General features: G+C 31.5%; 1 protein-coding gene across 1 annotated transcript; it reads right to left on the bottom strand.

The window, feature by feature from the left end:
- Nucleotides 1-1,160: 1,160 nt before the first annotated feature.
- LOC120266971 (C2 and GRAM domain-containing protein At1g03370) lies at nt 1,161-8,343 on the bottom strand. The gene is made up of 9 exons (XM_039274635.1): nt 7,384-8,343; nt 5,161-6,435; nt 4,440-4,622; nt 3,292-3,575; nt 3,086-3,202; nt 2,702-2,964; nt 2,286-2,454; nt 1,918-2,190; nt 1,161-1,820 (listed from the first exon to the last, which is right to left on the bottom strand). The coding sequence occupies exons 1-9, from the start codon at nt 7,730-7,732 to the stop codon at nt 1,629-1,631; spliced, it is 3,105 nt and encodes a 1,034-aa protein (XP_039130569.1). The 5' UTR covers nt 7,733-8,343; the 3' UTR covers nt 1,161-1,628.
- Nucleotides 8,344-18,617: the final 10,274 nt, after the last annotated feature.

The raw sequence follows: 18,617 nt of genomic DNA, 5'->3' as shown, positions 1-18,617 counted from the left end.
TAATCTTATTTATGTAGACAATATTGATTATTTATGTTAAGAGAGGTTGTCACATATTGGCATTATCTTATTTGATATAATTGGAATTATTTTTTGTTAGAATTTCAATATTGTTGTGTTGACAATAATTTTGAACTCGACATATTTTTGCTATAGAAACTCGTAGTCCCCAATTAACTGTGCAATAACCTTGTCACTAGGGGTTAAACACTGACCGTGTCGACACGTACTTCTGACATAAAAACTATAGTTTTGCAATGTTCCGTCGGTGAAGAATAACGGCTTTTGATATTTTGGCTCGGGTCACCGAGGGTAAACCTATGAGTTCTGAAATCTGACTCGGGTCACCGAGTTTAAATAAATGAGTTCTGATATTTTGTTTTGGCATTGGTTGTTTGGGGGACTTATATGCTCGTTATTTTGATAAATTAAATCTGTTTTGAACCATTTCTGATTTATGGGTTCATTTTGATATTTATTTCATTATATTACATTTTGTATGTTTTTAAAGATTATTGGATATTTTGTGATCCTGATATTTTTAGTGGTTACTTACTGGGCTCTCAAGCTCATAATCCTGTTGTTAATTTTTTTTTTCTTCAGATTTTGAGGCCTTATATGCCTACTTGGTTTCGGTCTTGTAGGTGTACCGCCGTTTGTCGGCGTCTCTGGTCCATAGAGCTAGGTTCGGGGCGTGACAGATATAAATTTTTTTTAGTTGAACCACGTTAAATTTGATGCCTTCTTTTGGTATTTGTGAAATTGTACATTAAGTGTTCAATGAATTGCTGCACTCGTTTGGTGCTTCCTCTCACGCAACACTCTTCATCGCTCATTTATTACTTTTATGATAAAATTTGTCCAAATATGCACATAGTTGTTATTAAAATAATTCAAACTTAGAAAGGGACAGAATAATTGCTATACCGAGTATATACTTGGGATATCCAGGCCATCCTTTTCAATACAGGTTGTATTATTTGTGAGAGATTTTTTCACAAAATCCCAATTTAATCATGCATTTTTTTGCCTTCCACATTCATCTTTTAAAGGATGATAATTCAAACATAAAATGAAAGGAGCAAAAAATGCTGTAAAAAATGGTCAAACTCAGGTATACAGTTGACCATTTTCATCGATAGATTCGCAACAATTCAGACTTCAAAAATTCTCAGCCATTTGTAATGACTGCAGTATGTATTGAATTAATAATCAAAAGTTATAAATCTCTCATACAAACAACATAATTAGATACACATTAAGTTATTGTACAAACAGATGGCTAATTACAAACATCAATGAAACCATTGTTAGTAACAAAGAACTCCTCAGTGTCACTTTGCAATTTCTCAATCCTTGTCTGCAGGGACGCATATGCATCATGGCATACATTTCTAAATCAAATTTCCGGGAGACTTAACAGACACATCGAAGAAATTAGTGAAGTTAAAAATCAGTATAATTGAGCAGCATCTCCGGCTTCATCCTCAGTGTCGGGATTGCTTGTTTTCTCTATGCTAAATACAACATTGAAGATTTCTGAATGATAAATTGATCTCTTGAGTTTGAAGAATCATGTGTCGTCCGTGCAATTGTTAGTGACGATGAATAATTGTTGTGTTCAAGCACTATTTTGCTGTTGTGAACTCCTTTTCGACTTGCTTAAACATCTCTTTAAGTCGAATGGAAGAATTGGAAATTACATTCTTTGAGATTCTCTTTTGATGCTTGGTACTCTTCAGCCAAGCAATTCCGATAGATACCAGGACATTGCATGCATTGGATTTTGGGTTATCCTCTATCTGGTACCTCAAGTGAAGCTGAAAGACGAAAACCAGAGAGTTAAAAGAAATTTTGGAGGATAAAATGAATATTTAGTTAAGAATGTAAAATCAAAACAGTAGAGATGTTCCTCACATTGAAGAAGTCACCAAGTAGTACTCCTTGTAGTGACATGACCTCTTCGATAAGCCATCCTTTCCGGTCAGCCAACATGGATTTTTGTTGAGTGCTCGTAGCTTCCCCTCCGTAACGGGACAAGTTCTTGTCAAATTTGTAATTAATTTGTCTCTGAAATGCATCAGATCTAACTGGTTCCCATGGCGTGATGGAATAGTCAACACACCCGACTTTCTCCATTACTCTTCTTTCCAAATCACCCCCTTCAAATATCTCCATCAGTGAGTTGATCTGATTGTGAGGTAAGAAAATATCAGGGCTCTGATGTCATTAATATAAATTTAAGCAAGGTATCATGCAAATGTGACAAGAATCAGATGACTCACAGAAACTGGAATCGTTGAGTTAAAAATCTCTGACATATTAGCATCCTCTATGCCTAAGAAAGATCCACTTTCTTCGCTCTGAAGGGTTTTTGCTTCGGAATCTTCCTCGACAATTTGCATCTTTTGTTCAATACTCAACGATCTTGCTTTCCATAGAGCCCCGATTGTTCTGTTAGTCATAATCAGCAATTCCAAGTCAATATTTATGCCAGAGTATATCAAGGTAACAAGTAACACCTTTCAAATTCTAATAACACTGAAACAGAAACTTGACTATGATGAGAATGAGCTACCTCTTGAACAATTGAGATAGGTAAGATAGTTACAAGGAAAAACTTACTAGACATTCATCCCGTTGTTTTAAGTTCATAGAAATTTTACTTGTATAAATAGAAAATTAAGCAATTGATGATCACCTATTGGCCACACTGAATGAAACAAATGATTGGAAATGGAACTTCAGCTTTCCATCTGGGTCTAGGGACTTTGCTCCGTGCTTTGCATCCATACCTCTGCCCTTGCGAAGTATAATAATCATAGACGGGCTACCCATTGATGCAAGTGTTGGAGGAACCACCTGAATGTCTTCAATGTCTTCCCACAGAACAAAAAACTTCGTTTTGTGCCCAAAAAGATTTGCGTGAAACCCAATTATTCGTGGAGATAGAAAGAGTCGTCCCTAAAGAAAAGAACAATACTACATCAGTCAGTCAAGTACTATAATAAGGAAATTGTTTAGATGTTAGCAAGTATAAACGCAGGATCAATGATGATCATCTTTACATCCATGTAAGAGCTACCTGCATCGGCATTTTTCGCTTCAAGTGACAAGTGAAGTCATTAATGAGGAACTCTTCTGGTGGCAAGCCAAAGATCTTCTGGAATGCCGAATTTGTTTGAGGTGACCTCAAATTTATCTACAAAATCAATGTCATCACATAAGAAATAGAAAGGCATTGACCAGATACAACGAAAGGAAACTGCTAAACATGAAGCGACAGCTAACCTTCTTTCCAACTTCTTTCTCCATCTTTGATATATATTGTGTCACGACTTCAGCTCCCCGTGTATTATTTAAAAAGATCCTCATGTGCAATTTAGACTGGCATGCCAAAGCTAGCTTTCCTTCAAGTGTAATCCAAACATCAGCTAGCTCTGATAAATTAGATTTAACAAAGTTGATTTCCGCCTGCCCAAGTGATGTAGCTTCGTCAAAAGGCCCATCAAAGTCATAAACATCAATATTCATCACAGATGGAGGATCATCCATAGCATCAAATTCAAATATTTCTGCATATCCAAGTGATAATAGATTAAAATATGAAATGCAATCAAAGGAGTAATTCACAGATCATTCACAACAGTCATCAAACTAACTGATGTACCATATTAAGTATTAGTTCAATCATTTGAAGGGCTAAAAACATTAACACTAATGGATATATCATCAGGGCAGCTCTCTAGAGAAATTCAATAGTTGCAGAAAATATGCTTCCTAAGCATTAGTTTCCAAGAAAGTTATAATTGAGAAGTCCAAGAGATCAGATAAGTAAAGACTTTATTGGACAGGTGGAAGCTTCATGCTAATGCAGCGTCAGGTGAGATTGTAAGGATCTGGAGAACTTCCTAGTTCCAACTATAGTTTGAGTACATGTTATGCCTGCTTCACAATCTAAGTGCTACTAATAAGTAGACCATCTATTTTTTAAGGCCTATGATTATCAGAGCCTATAATTAGTTTAAAATCCTACAGCCTGTGATCTAGACCAGCTTGTTGCACAAATTCAGATCGGCTAGTTTACTGATGGTGCATCCAGTATCTTGCCTTTGCCATCCTATGAGACTACCATCCCTAAGCAGAAAAGATAAAATACTATGACCAAACATCATAAGGAAGCAGATGCAGCGAACTTATCTACACCACCAATTTCAAGAGAAGCATGCCAAAGGTGGGTTTGCATAGAAGAAATTTCATGCTAAGAGACTAAATTTCTAGTTCACTTAAAGTCTTCCAGTAAATCATAATGAAATATGGTTACAATCACAGCACTTGGTTGTATCAAAATCTAATAGTTGAAGTCTATCAACCATGGACAAAGTTAGCATTTATTAAGATCATCATATATGCAGTATGGCATCATTCAACTCACTTACCATTCCACTGCGGACTGAGAGTTTGGAATTTGATCGAGCTAGTTTTTGTTTTACCATTGCAAGTGAAAACTACATAGGGATCAGAATAACCAGTTGAATCCACAGCAGCTAAGTTAGTCCCCTCAATCAATGCAACAGTCAATATCCATCCATCTCCACGTGCTTTGACTCCATGATCACCACCTGCAGGGAGGCCAAATTAGAATTGTAAATTTCTGTTGTATCATTAAGAAAAGGAAACTAAAAATGTTCAAGTCTTGCCACAGCCTATAGGAATACTGTGTATGCTTACACTAGACATTTGATTGAGGGAAAAGGCATATGTGTGTGTGTGCTGACACTATACTCTTGTTCAAGATGTGAGAAATTTGTCTGGACAGTTCTATTATGCTGCTAACAAGTTATTCAAGTTCAAATAGATGGACTTGGTACAAAACAAAGCCAACAGAATTTCAAGTGAACCAACATGTCCAGTGAGATACTTGTGACCACAGAAATAAACATTGTACTAAGACTTCTAAATTTTTTTTTTAACCAGTTCTTTAAACGTAATTTGATGCATGACAAAACAGTCCCAACTGATACTAACCAATTTAAGCAAGCATTCAGAAACCAGAAACTGGGATTCCTTATTAAAACTAAACAGAGTAATTTTATAAAAAGAAGTATGACAGTTATAGGAAAGGTGAAGGCACTTGCTAGTAAAAAGATTATAGAATACCTCTCTGCTTCCTAGCCTGCAAGAAACGCCCAATCATCTTTAGGACACGCTCTCCTTGAAGAACCAAAACTCCACAAACCACAACTTCTCCTATGGAATCAGGCAAATCAAGACCAACAAACTCGAGCCCTTGGATGGTACTAGGGTTGGATAGAAGGATATGTGCAAGAACATATAATCCAACAAAAAATGTTGATATGACTGTGAAATTCCCAAAGAAACGGAAAGCCAGTCTCCAATCTGACTCCTGCTGTGTCTGTAGAGAAGATAAGATCTGCTCTTTGTTTGAACCACCCATGTCTTTTAAATCAAGTGGTTTAAAACTTTGAGATAACAATTCAGTGAAATGCACATAACTCTCCTTCAGGCCTTGCCTTGTACCATTTTCAATCATTCCTTTCATAATTGTACTCTGCAGAAAATTTGTTCGCCAGGATATTACTAAATGACAAGATTGTTCTTCAGTCGTTGATTCTGGTCCTGGCGTAATGCAATAAAGAACTTCAGTCTTAAAATAGCTACCAAATGGAACATCCGGAGTACTAACACTAGCTAAAACAGAATAAGACTTTCCATCAGCCTTTAAGTAAGTCTGCTCTTCCGTGGCTTTCACAGCTTTCACAAGTTTAGTTGCAGCTTTTGTGTAGGTAATCACTCTTTTCAAGCTGTCTCCATTATTTTCTAGTTTCCAAGCTCCAATCTCTAGCCCCGTGTTCCCTTGAATTTCAGCCAGAGTACGGGAGAAATTCGAACTTGGTGAAAAGATCAGAGAGTTCAGCTCACTAGGAGAGGCAGCATAATACTGGTCAATGACCAACCCTCCTGGCAAATTTCCAGGCATTTCAACAAGCTCACCTTTTGCCTCAATGGTTTTCAATAGTTCATCAAATGTCACACCAGAGCTTTCCTCATCTTGTTTATTAGAAGTTTCAGGCTTTGAAGTTATCTCTTGGATCTCATCAGCCTGATCTTCACCAACTTGGTCTCCACTATCAGATGATTCAATTGGTACATTCCTCCAACCAATAAACTCAAACAAGCGGTCAACCAATGATGTTGCATTCAATTTGTCTGAATCAGCAGGATCCATTTCTTCTGCTATCAGGTCACCAGATGGTTCTTCATGGCCATTGGAAGGTAATGAGAATGATTCTCTTGCTAGTTCCATGGATTTATCTGAATTTGATGCAACATCATCAAAATAGGATTTGGAAATCGTAGATGTTTCATCAAAAGAGTTTTTCTGTGATAAAGATATATGGAGACGAATTTCACCTGCATAATAGATACAAAACACAGTTACTCTTTTAAAGAATGAAGTCAAAGTTTGAAGCAGAAAGACATAATATCAATTGTTTCAGTAAGCAGATATCTATGTGATATTATGAAGCAACAGCCAGTGACCAAGATGAATGGCAAAACAGTGCTATAAAGAATATAATATTAGATCATCAAATACATATATGTATGTATGCATGTATATATGGGAATCATCACAAACTTATTGATGAAAAATGTGACTGAATGTCTTTGTCATCTAATTCAAGATTAACAATGATAAATATAGAAAGAAAGGAGAACAAGATACACAAGAAGTAGAACAATTTCAAATCCTATGTTCATTTAGATAAAATAAAATCAAGCTAATAAACAAAATTATAACCATAGCCATTAAAACAATGGTTACAATCGCTTTAACCAGGGATATCAACCCTACCTAAGTAAAATTTCTACTCTTCTAATCAATCCGATCTAATGTATGATCTTAAGTATAGCCCATGACAGAAACTTGTGAAACAAGCTAATAGCTTGTAAAGAAGCCAACCATATTGATTCATGCAGCAGAACACCTAATTGTCCCTGCTAAATAAAGGACATCATAATTAAACACTAATCAAAGGCATATTATCTTCTTACTTTAGTTTGTCGCAACAAAAATGGTTGATCTGTTTAAAGCTTTTTTTTTTTTCCTTTTTCTCGTCAGTTACTTAATATCTGCTTACAATTTCATATTCTATTACCATTAACCACAATAAACCTTCTACTAATGCAACCATAAACCAAAAAATTTGACAGCATTCTACATTTAACTACATAAATTTTCAATAATCTACAACAACTCCATATCACAGCCATGACAACCAAATAATATGCAAATTAAAGCAACAGATATCACAATTATAAGAACACAAAACAAAAATTAATGCAAGATAGTTCATTTACCACATTCCTTGATCTTTGACTTCTTGTTCTTGGGCTGCAACTGATACCATGCAGTCCCAAGGGTGAGGTTTTCTGCATCTAAAACCTTCCACAATGGCACCTTCACCTGACCAACAAAATCATCACTGAAGTACTTATCTTCATCCAACACAGAGATAGTTAGCTCATCCCCAAGGTCCCCTACAACGAATCGGAAGTTCTCATCCCACACTGGGTTCAGGTTTTTCCTGATCACCTTTGTCTTCCCTCTTTGCTTTCCAAGCTGCAATCTCACATATGGATCACTCAAACCATTGAGGTCCATGGCCGGAAGGCAACGAGCCTCAATCACACGCACCAAGAGCAACATTGCCAAACCCAATGAATCACAACACCCTCAGAAACCAAAACAATATTACAGACAAAAACTTCAACTGTTTCACAACAAAATCGTTTGCTTGAAGAAAGATTACAAAAACTTCAATGGATTTTACAACAAATGATGAAAAAGGACATATAAATCATATTTGTTTTTACCCAAAAAAGGTTTCTTTTTGTTCCTTAGCTGACTATCTAATCCTCAAATCCTCAAATCACCAAAAAAAAAAAATAATAACTCAAATACACAGGAACAAATACAAGCACATCAAATCACATTAAAATAGAAGCGAAAAGCAAATAAAGCAAGAAAAAAATCATACAAATTAGCAGAAACCAAACAAAAAATAGCAAGAAAGCAAGGTCATTTCCACCAAAGAAAACTCAATATCCCAAGATCAAAATCCAAATGAACAAAAGCAAGCAAATTTGGGGCACTTTCCAAGAAAAAAAACGGATTTTCAAGCCAACCGAACCACAAGGATTGATTCAGAAGCCCTAATTGATGACCAACGTGTGGGATTTATGACAAAATAGAGCGGAGATGGACGAAGGAAGAAGACTTCTCTCTCTCTCTCTCTCTCTCTCTCTCTCTTCGTCTCCCCCGCGTACTCTGCTGACTTTTCTTTTTTTCCTTTCTTTTTTTACTTTTTTTTTTTCTAAGTTTGATTTTTCTTAATTTTATATTTAATTTTTCTAAGTATATTATTAAATTATTATTAATTATTTTTAATGATTACTTGATTGCTTTGAATGCTTAGCTTGTGCTACTTCCCAATTGCTTAATAAAGGAAAACGGAAAATGGGAAACGATGACTTTTTTGTTTAAAATTGTCAATAAATTAGGATAAGGATTGATTTTATTTTCTTAATTGATTAAAATGAACTGAGAGAACTATGGAATAAATATTTATTTTTCATGTATATAATTTTTGAAATATTTATTATATTTTATGTCTTTTAATTTGGTTCTAATCATGAAGAAAGTTTAGAAATAATCTCCAAATTATATATAAAATTTATTTTAACCATTGACTAAATGCATAAATTAATTTTTATTCTCATGAACTATAATAAATATAATTATAGACTAATGATCTTTTGGTCTATTGGTATTTTGTTCATTTTATAGGTTGTTCGTATTTTTATTGAGGAAATGGATTTAAAACTTTACTAAAACAGGATAAGTCCACAGATATATTAAAATATTAACTCATTATTTATATACACTCTTGATGTACCTTGTCATGTTCGGAAAAAATAATTTTTAATAAAAAAAAAAGATCAATTTACAATTTTTTTTGAAAAATTAACAAAAAAAAAAAAAGATACATATAGCTCATGCTAATTTTTACAAATATAGGACTAAATAAATAAATAAATAAAATTATAATTATTTCAGGGTTATTTATATTAAAAACTAAGACAGAATGTTGGATTTGGAGTCTTCTAATTATGAAAGGGAAACGCGTTTGTTGACCACATGTAAGACAGGGAAACGTTTGTGTATCCACTCGGTCCGACTGTTCTAAGGTTGTATTTGCCACGTGTCAATATCTTGTGACTAGGAGAAAGAGTCAATTTTGGACAAGATTTTATAATTCTAAAAATGATTTATTTATTTATTTTTGAGTTCAATGTGCATGCATGCTGACCTAAGTCAAGTGGGCCCATCTACCAAAATAAAGTGACCATTTAGACCATTTCTAATCATTCCAAAGTTGGTTTAATCTTTGTGTGGGTTGATGATTAAAAAACTAAAAAAGGGCAAGTGTGTGTTTTCTGTTTTTTGGAGGAAAAAAAACATGGCAATGTGGGGGAATAATCAACGTTTTAATTTAATTGTTCAATTTGCTTAAAATTTCTCTCTTTTTGTGTTTAATAACTTTTATTTAAGTTTTGTACTCCCATCGGTCCTATTTATATGCCCACTTTAATCAATTCATTATATAAAAAAATCAGTTAAAATTAATTATTGTTTAAAATTTATAAAAAATTATATTAACTTTCTAAAATTAATCTCATTTAAAAACCCATCTAGATTTTACTAATTTATCTTTATAATTTAATTGTATCTTTATTTCGAACAACATAGTGTTTTAGTTTTTTTAAAAAAAATATATTGGAAAATATAGGTGTATATTAAAAATAAAATGTAAAGTTGGACATAAAATTTATTTAATGTTTTATATATTTTTCTAAAAGGATATGTAAAAAAATTTAAAAAAATTAAAATAGAACAAATAAAAAAGAATAGTGGAAGTAGTTATTTATTTAAATTAATATAATGAGATGGAAGCAGACTAAGAGGTAAAATTGAAAATAAAAAGATGAAATGAGATGAGATGTCAAAAATGATTTTTCCACATCTACCATAAGTAGAGGGGGGCACGGGCCAATTAACTGGGGTCAACCCATCAGGTTTGGTTCACAAAACCCGGACCTAGACCCAGGTTATTACATAAGAAACTTATAAGGCCGGGTTGACCCGGAGAGGTTCGGTTTTATCATTAAAGTGAACTAGGCTCGGCTCAGATGACCCCAACAACCACTGGGTTCAAGCCAAGCCTGTCTGACCAGGCGGGATTCGAATTAAGGACTTGCATCAAAAATCAAAACTAACAACACTTTAACCACTTGACCTATGGTTGTTTGAATATTGATTTTAAAAATAAATAAAGAAAACTAAATCTCAAAGTGATTTTTTTTAATTATAATCTTATGAATAAAAAAAATTAGAAAACAATTTAAAATTTTTTAAGACAAGTAAAATTGATTTAAAAATAAAAAATAAAAGGCTTGCACATAATTTGTATATCTATTGAATTAAGTTATCGATATATTTTCTTAAATGATAGAATAAAACTCATATAGTTCTCTTTCTTTAGATCAAAGTTGCCATCTACTTATATATTTATTACAATCAAAATGGGCTATTACCCTTAATTTTATTTTCGAACTCTAAAAATTATCATTATTGTACTCATCATGTTGTCATTTAAAAAAAATTCATTAGTTTCAAGGTTTTCGAACATAAAACACCAAAATATATTTTATAATTAATCAAAATAATATAGTGCAATTTTTCATTATTTAGATACTATTAGAAAAAATTGAAATTCATATTTATATTGATACTCTAAAAGATGGATGCAAGTAAATAATATCAAAAGTTAAATTATAGATCAAGTGGTGAGTAAAAGTTAAATTGTAGATCAAATGGTGTGTTTGTTGGAAAACAATCCGATGAATCATAACCAGGCTTGCTACAGTGTGGCTGATTACGGTTTTCAGGCCTAGCCTATTGGGTCAGCTGACCCGGTGGGTTTTGCAAAGTCGGGCCAAATCTCGGCCCGTGTCTCTCTTTATAAGGAGTATAATAGAAATGCTTTTAGAGGTGTGTATAAGTTGAATTGTAGATCGAGTGGTGTGTTTTTTGGAAAACAACCCGATGAACCATAACTAGGCTTGTTACAGTGTGGGCTGATTACGGTTTTCAGGCCCACCCTATCGGGTCAGCTGACTCGGTGGGTTTTGCGGAACCGGGCCAAATCTCAGCCCGTGCCTCTCTTTATAAGGAGTATAATAGAAATGTTTTTAGATAAATTCATTGAGCCATCATTGAAAATGACTTTTGTAAAATATTTTAACATAAAATAATTAAGAATGACAAATATAAATATTGGGAATATATTGTAAGATTATTTATTATTTGAGTAGATATGGTTTATATTTGGTTAAATTCTCATTGTTAACAAACTTAATAAACACTAAATAAATTAAATTCAATGAAGGAAAACCACAAGAAAAATTATTAGCTTTGTTGTATGTTATAATTATGTTATAATATTAGCTCTTTCTTTGTTGGAAAAAGGAAATTAAGAAAAAAAATGATTAAGATGGAGATTAATATGATAATGTGGAGCTTTTTTTTCTCATTGATGTTATGATGATTTTCCTAAATACTTTGTACTTTTTAGATTTATTTATTTATTTTTATTTTTTTTGAACGACTAATAAAGTAATATAATAACCACAATTTCTCATCCTATTTTGAGTTTAGTGTTTGTTTGGAAAGTTTTGGAGTTACATGTAATTTGAATTACTGGGTTTTTATAAATTTAGTGTTTCATTCATATGATTTTAAAAACTCATGTAACTCATATTACGTCCAATGAGGGATTTAGTTTTACAATCAAATTGGTTGTAAAACCATATCCTTTATTTTTAGGCTTCTTCACATATATAACTTGTGACGTATATGTAATTAATTAAGGAAAAACAACTATTGTTAAACATTTATGGATACTTTGTTAAGCGGAAAAATTATAAAATCTAATAATAAATTTAATAGTTATTTTTATAATTAATTTAATAATAAATTAATAGTTAAAATGATCAATACGATAATTAAAATCATTAAATAATATGCTGGAAATGTATGAAAAATTCATAAATACTAATTTTGTTGGGTTATAATTAAATAATTTTTTTTTTAAAATATAATAAATTTTTTTAATAATATACTAATAAATTTAATAACTAATATAATGATAAAATTAATAGTTAAACTAATTAATATGACACTTAAAATCACTAAAATAATGTTAAAATATTTAGTATGTAAAATGTTTTTAATTTCAAATTTACAAATTTACAAATTTCTCTCACCAAATACAAAATCTTGTAATACATCATCTTCAGTTGTACCTAACTAAACATCGGATTTGACTGCATTATATTTTAAAATTTATGAATTTTCAGTTACATTGAAAATGGAAATCTACTATATTTACAGTTACATTATAGTAAACACCATAACAATTGTAATATTATTCTCAAAGGTAATGCTTGTAACGAAAATGGCAAAGGTAACATTTAATTAATTTCAATGTTTACTTACGAATCTTGTTCTATCTTTCTCTAATTAAATTTAAAAAAAAATATTCTTTTTTACAAATAGATGGCAAATGTCCCATTTAACAAAAGTCAATGATGTGAATAGTTTTAAAGTTAATATTTCAACGCATATATGTAATTATCATTGAAACAAACACCATACACAAAGACCTTGGTGTTAATTAGAGGCAGGCCAATAGGTTGCTAGTAAAATAATTTTTTTTATATCAATACTATACATATTTAATTCTTAAAGGATTAAAAAAATTACATAATTCATATAAAAAATGAAAGTTATTAAAAAAAAAAAAATCAATTAGTTAAAAATTCCAAACTACGCACCAAATAATTTCTCGACAAATACAAAAGAAGCAAACAAAAAAAAACCTCTCTTCACGCTTGTTCATTAAACCCATCTTTCCGATGAGGTTAAAGTGGTGCAATGAGCTAAGAAACCTCATCTATAACCATTAGTGATGGTTGCCAAATCTCTATCACTCTCACTCTTTGTTTACCGGACCTATGTTTCACAAACATCATCTTTGATCTATTAATGTTTTCATTAGTACTATTATTTCTCCGAATTCGTCTTCGGAGCTTAAGTAGAGTGTTGACAGGCATGAGATAGAGTCTTTCACCAACAGATAAGATCTCATCTGGATTGACAAGAGAATCCCAGGGCTTATGAAACACTTCCGGCCGGGCCAAGACCGACTTCGGATACTTTGTCATGATCTCTGATGCCGGAATTGCCATGTAATATTGCTCTACAAACCCCCCGGCGTGAATGATCTTTAACGGAGATAGTATTCGATCTTCGTCTATAGCCGGCCGGGAAGGTGGTGAGCACCGGAAACTAAAGAGGTTGATTTTCATTGCTATTGATAGTTAGGCAAGTGGAGGGAATGAGGTGGTTAGTTTTTATAGTTTGAAAAAGGCGGGAAAAGCAAGAGAGTGATGTTGATGATGTTTTGTTGGCAGTCCTAATGATCATTAATGATGTGCTATTAATTGTTGTGTTTTTGTTGTTAAAGATGAAATCTATGGGATTATTGTTATTGTTTATGTTTTGTGAATGTGATGTTTTAGTGTTTTGTTGTGGGTTTAATTAATTTAGTTGGGGAATTAATGGCCGGAAGAATGTTCTTTTCTTTTGGATGTGCTCAGTTGGATTCTGATATTTGGTTCTTTGTGTCTGAAAATTTTATGGTAGATGTTAAGATTTCTTTTATTAAAAAAACATCGAGTGAGAATTTTTTTTTTTAAAGAAATATGAACAAATAGTAAACTATATTATTTATGAATGTTAAAAGTATAAATAATAAAAAATATTTATTTATTTATTTATTCATTTATTTGAAAAGTTGACACATCACATACATTTTTTTTAAAAAAAAATACACCAACTAGAAATGATAGAAACAAAAGACGCAAATTACAATAAATCTATTAAGAATGGAGATGTAGTAGAAATAATAATTAAAAAAAAAAAACCAACACAATACATAAAGAAAAAGTTATGAAAAAAAACTCTTGGTGGGCGAGAGGAATCCCATCATGGTGGGTAAATATGAAAATAAGCTAGACTAGTATGTTGCATGTTAAGAATCCCTTTCCCTTGCTAGTTAAGACCCTAAGAACTCCAAGTTGCATTTAAGTATGGTAACAGAATCTTCCGACTTCAGTCTCTTTACCCTTGGAGCTTTTAATGGAGTGTTTAGGACCCCTTTCTTTTTAGTTGACTTAGGGGAATGAGCTAAAAAACCTACTTTATCATTCTATCTCGATGATGACTTTTTTCGATCATTTGTTTCTCCTAGCACCCTGCTTGTGGGATGAAGTCGTTTGGACTGGGTCAGGTCATGAAGTCACGCCTAGCCCAAATCCAAATCCAAATCCAAATCCAAAACATGCAGATCAAGCTCAACCAACTGCCCTTGTCTGGACTCAGGTTTGGTGTGAGATGCAGCCACCTTTGAACTAATCTAATTGCTTTTCTCTTTGTAACCCATCTTTACCAGCTTATCTAGAGCATCCCATGAAACCAGCTGATCATCCTTGCATGGTTTAAGTTTAACCACGGGATGGACACATGGCAGTGAAGCGCATATGTTTGCATAGGAGTCGTTGTTTTCATGGGATAATTTATAATAAATAAATTTAAATAATTAACAAAAAAAACATATTATTAAAATTATTATAAATCATGTAAAAAATATAATAAAATTGTTAATATGTATTTTTAAAGAAATTCTAACAAGATAAACTCTATGAGGTTAAAGACCGCTTGGTCTAGTGGCATTGAGTCCCATATATATGTTGGTTTGGTGGCCAAACTTCGATCCAGCCCATTTATTATTAGTAATAAAGACATGGGGCAAAATGCAAAAGAAACCCATGTGGCTATTGAGAAGGCATCGATAGTGAGAAAAAAGAAAAAGAAGCGTGGTTTTATTCTCTGTGTTCATTGGAAGGAGAAAGGTGAAGAAAGCATATCTTCTTCTATTGAATCCTACTAAAATCGGCAAGTTTGTTTGGAGCAATCTTGGAGGGTAATTTCTCTAGTTTTTTTTTCTTCTTGATGTGATCATTCAAAAAAAGGGGTTTTCTAGGGTTATTATTTGTATTTCTCCATTCTTGGTGGTGATCTCAAGTGTGCATTTGCTTGAGAGTTTTTTTGTACTTGTTGATTTTGATAGTAAATTTGATTCAGAGTTTGGCCCGTGGTTTTTTCCCTCTGAATAGAAGGGTTTTCCACGTAAATTTTGTGTCTGCTTGATTGATTTCATTTATTGTTCAGTTTAGTACCCGAAATTATTTTATTTACATCAAAAAGCATTTGCTGTGTAAAAACTCAACAATATAAAGTGTTCATATTTTTACCGATGAGGCGTGTTTAAACTTTATCTCATACAAGATGAGAGCACTGGTGATGTGCTTGATTAACTAGTGACATCTTGTTCTATGCATAAGGAGTTTCACCGATGGAATATTCATTATTAATGACAAACGTTTTTTTTTTTCAATAATGAACTGTTTTTTTGTGGTAACTCCACGTTTATACACACTTTAGACATCACTTGTCCACATTTCGGAAAAAAAATAAGATAAGATAAACGTTAGAAATTTTATTTTAAAGAGGCAAAACAATATTTTGAATAATAGACGACAAGCGCCTTTTTTTTATGAATATAAACATTACTAAACAGTACTAGAACCCGGATGTATAGTATATGTACATTATGAGAATAGTATAAGAATTCAGAGTGAGCGATGTATCGCAGATGACGGCACATGATCTTTGTTGGGGAGAGATTTGAACACATGACCTCCCCTTACATTTTGATGTCATACCATTGGACTATCTTGGATCTCGATTTGGATTCCGATTTTGATGTCATACACATGACGCAAAACAATTTATTTATTAGCGTTTATATGAACGTAATATAAACATTTTCTTTATATTATAAGGGGAGGTCATGGGTTCAAATCTCTCCCCCAACAGTATTGTTCCCCCGTCATCGTTCATACAATCGCTTACCCGAGATTCCTATATTATTTTCATCATCGTACATATCATCAGATATCCCAGGGTTTCAGATCTTTGCTTTAAGATCTGCTTTCTATTCATAAAAAAAGCGCTTATTGTCTATTATTCAAAAATTATTCACTCATAGTAATGCACGTACCTCTTTTGAAACAAGAGGGCCAAAATTAAAAAAAAATAGCAATTAATGCTTGTAGAATTTTTAAAGATGACAAGTAATTTAATCAAATGTGACGGTTAATACGAAACGAAGGAAGTAGATTTTTTTTTTTTTCTAAAAATCAATACTCAAATGATTTTGTTAGCATCAAGTATGGAATCATTTATTTTAATTTATCAATAATAGTAAAATGACAAGATTAATGTTATATATATAATTTTTTTTTGAAAGATTAATGTTACATTACGATGAAACTATATAAGATAATAATATAATATTATAAAATCTTAATTTAGCTATCATATGCTATCAAATTTCACTAAAATGAGTTTGTAAGTAAATTTTGGATTAGTTGTCCACAATATTAAATATTTATAAGAGTACATAAATTAAAAGTATAATTTTCTAAATTTTTTTTTTATTTTTTTAATTTTTTTTTTATTTCTCTATTTATATTGTAATATTTTAGTTTCTCTACTATTTTAACTGAGCCACATTAGCCCTCATAAACCCTAAACTCTAATTCTAAACTTTCAAGAAAAGAGAGTGGCATGGCTCAATTAAGATAGTAGATGAACTAAAAAAATAAGTTTGAAAAAGTTAAACAACTATTTATGAAATTATACCAAATTAAAATAAATATATAAAAAAAAAAAGCTAAGAAATGGCTTTTGTCCACGTCTATAAGTAAGAGAAAGCTCGAAATTGGGATATAAAATCAATATAAGATCTTCAAACATAACCATGAGTTGAAATTATCCTAAATAATAATTTAATTCAGTTTTTTTTTACTTGTCTTACTTTCACACTATTTCTCTTTTAACTGTAGAATCACTTAACTATATTCGGCTGTTCTATGTGATTCCAACTATTTCATTAGTGCATTATATATTTGTACATATATTCCAATTTTTTATACATATGTATTGTATGTCCTTATTTTTGCATTATATGTGTAATTACTCTTATTTCAAATATCACTACTAGAAAAATTATTTTTTACTGTGACCAATTACCGTCGCAAAAAACCTAAATATCGTCGCAAAATATTTTTACGATGGCCGCATGTCGTCGTATCTGCTTCCATCACAAAAGATTGTTTTTATGATTAGCTTTGGATCTTCATAAATGACTGTTATTGCGACATCAAAGTGCCATCACAAAAAATTAAATATCTAATTATAAAAACTTTAATAATGTGACGAAATATTGTTCGTCTCAGAAGGTATTATTTACAACAAAGAGTAAGTTGTTGCAACATATTATTATTTGTGACTAACTATTATCCATTAGGAATGAATATTTTTTATGACTAGCTTTGGATCTTCACAATTGAGTGTTATTTGCAACCAATGGACAATGGTCGTAAATTAATATTTTTGCTACGAATTGGTATTATCATAAATAAATTTTATTTGTGACTAAGTCGTCGCAAATGCTTTATGGAAAAATGGGTAGCATACGCCTCATTAATTAGAATCTTAAATTACAATATAATTTAAATTATATAACAACAAGCTTGCACATAACAAACTCATTTATCATAACATTGACTCAATTTAACATGTGAACTTAATAGTAGATTAATATCAATTCATGTTTAATAAAATTAAATATTTATAGATTTCTACAAAACAATGACACAATAAAAGTTCAAATCATGAAAATAAGTATATAAAATAAAGTGTTGTAGACTTTTATTAAACATTGATTCACTAAAAGTTTGAAAAATAAAATTCAATGAGACTTGAAAACATTTAAAACATTTAAATCTTCAATCATTATTATCGTTATCTTCACCATTATCTTTATTTTCATTGTCGTCATCATCATCATTATTTTTTTAAAATATTTATTTAAATTATTCTCAATTTTTTTATTAGCATTTTTATAAAAAATACCTTTTATATTGTTTTTAGAATTAGCTATCACATCTTCAAAATTATGATCACTTCTTGCGTATAAGCATAATAAATAAGAACAATTTAAAAATCAATACCACACTATTATTAAAAAGAAAAATATCCATTAAAGCAAAAGATGGCACACTGTTTTGGATGATTTATTTATTTTTCAAAAAAATTAATCTAGTATAAATCTAAGTACAACTTAATATAATAAGCCAAGGTATCATACTCACTTCTGTTAAAACTATTTAAGAAGCATTAAAATCAAAGACGAATAAGTATACATTTGTATCCACAAAGAACATTTAAAAAATTGGACCAACAACATCTCCCATGATTAAAAATATAAAAGCACAAGACA

Source organism: Dioscorea cayenensis, chromosome 8 (assembly GCF_009730915.1).
Source record: "Dioscorea cayenensis subsp. rotundata cultivar TDr96_F1 chromosome 8, TDr96_F1_v2_PseudoChromosome.rev07_lg8_w22 25.fasta, whole genome shotgun sequence".
Classification (NCBI taxonomy): Eukaryota; Viridiplantae; Streptophyta; class Magnoliopsida; order Dioscoreales; family Dioscoreaceae; genus Dioscorea; species Dioscorea cayenensis.
The sequence above is the reverse complement of the archived record's forward strand: the minus strand, read 5'-3'. Positions and strand labels throughout refer to the sequence as shown.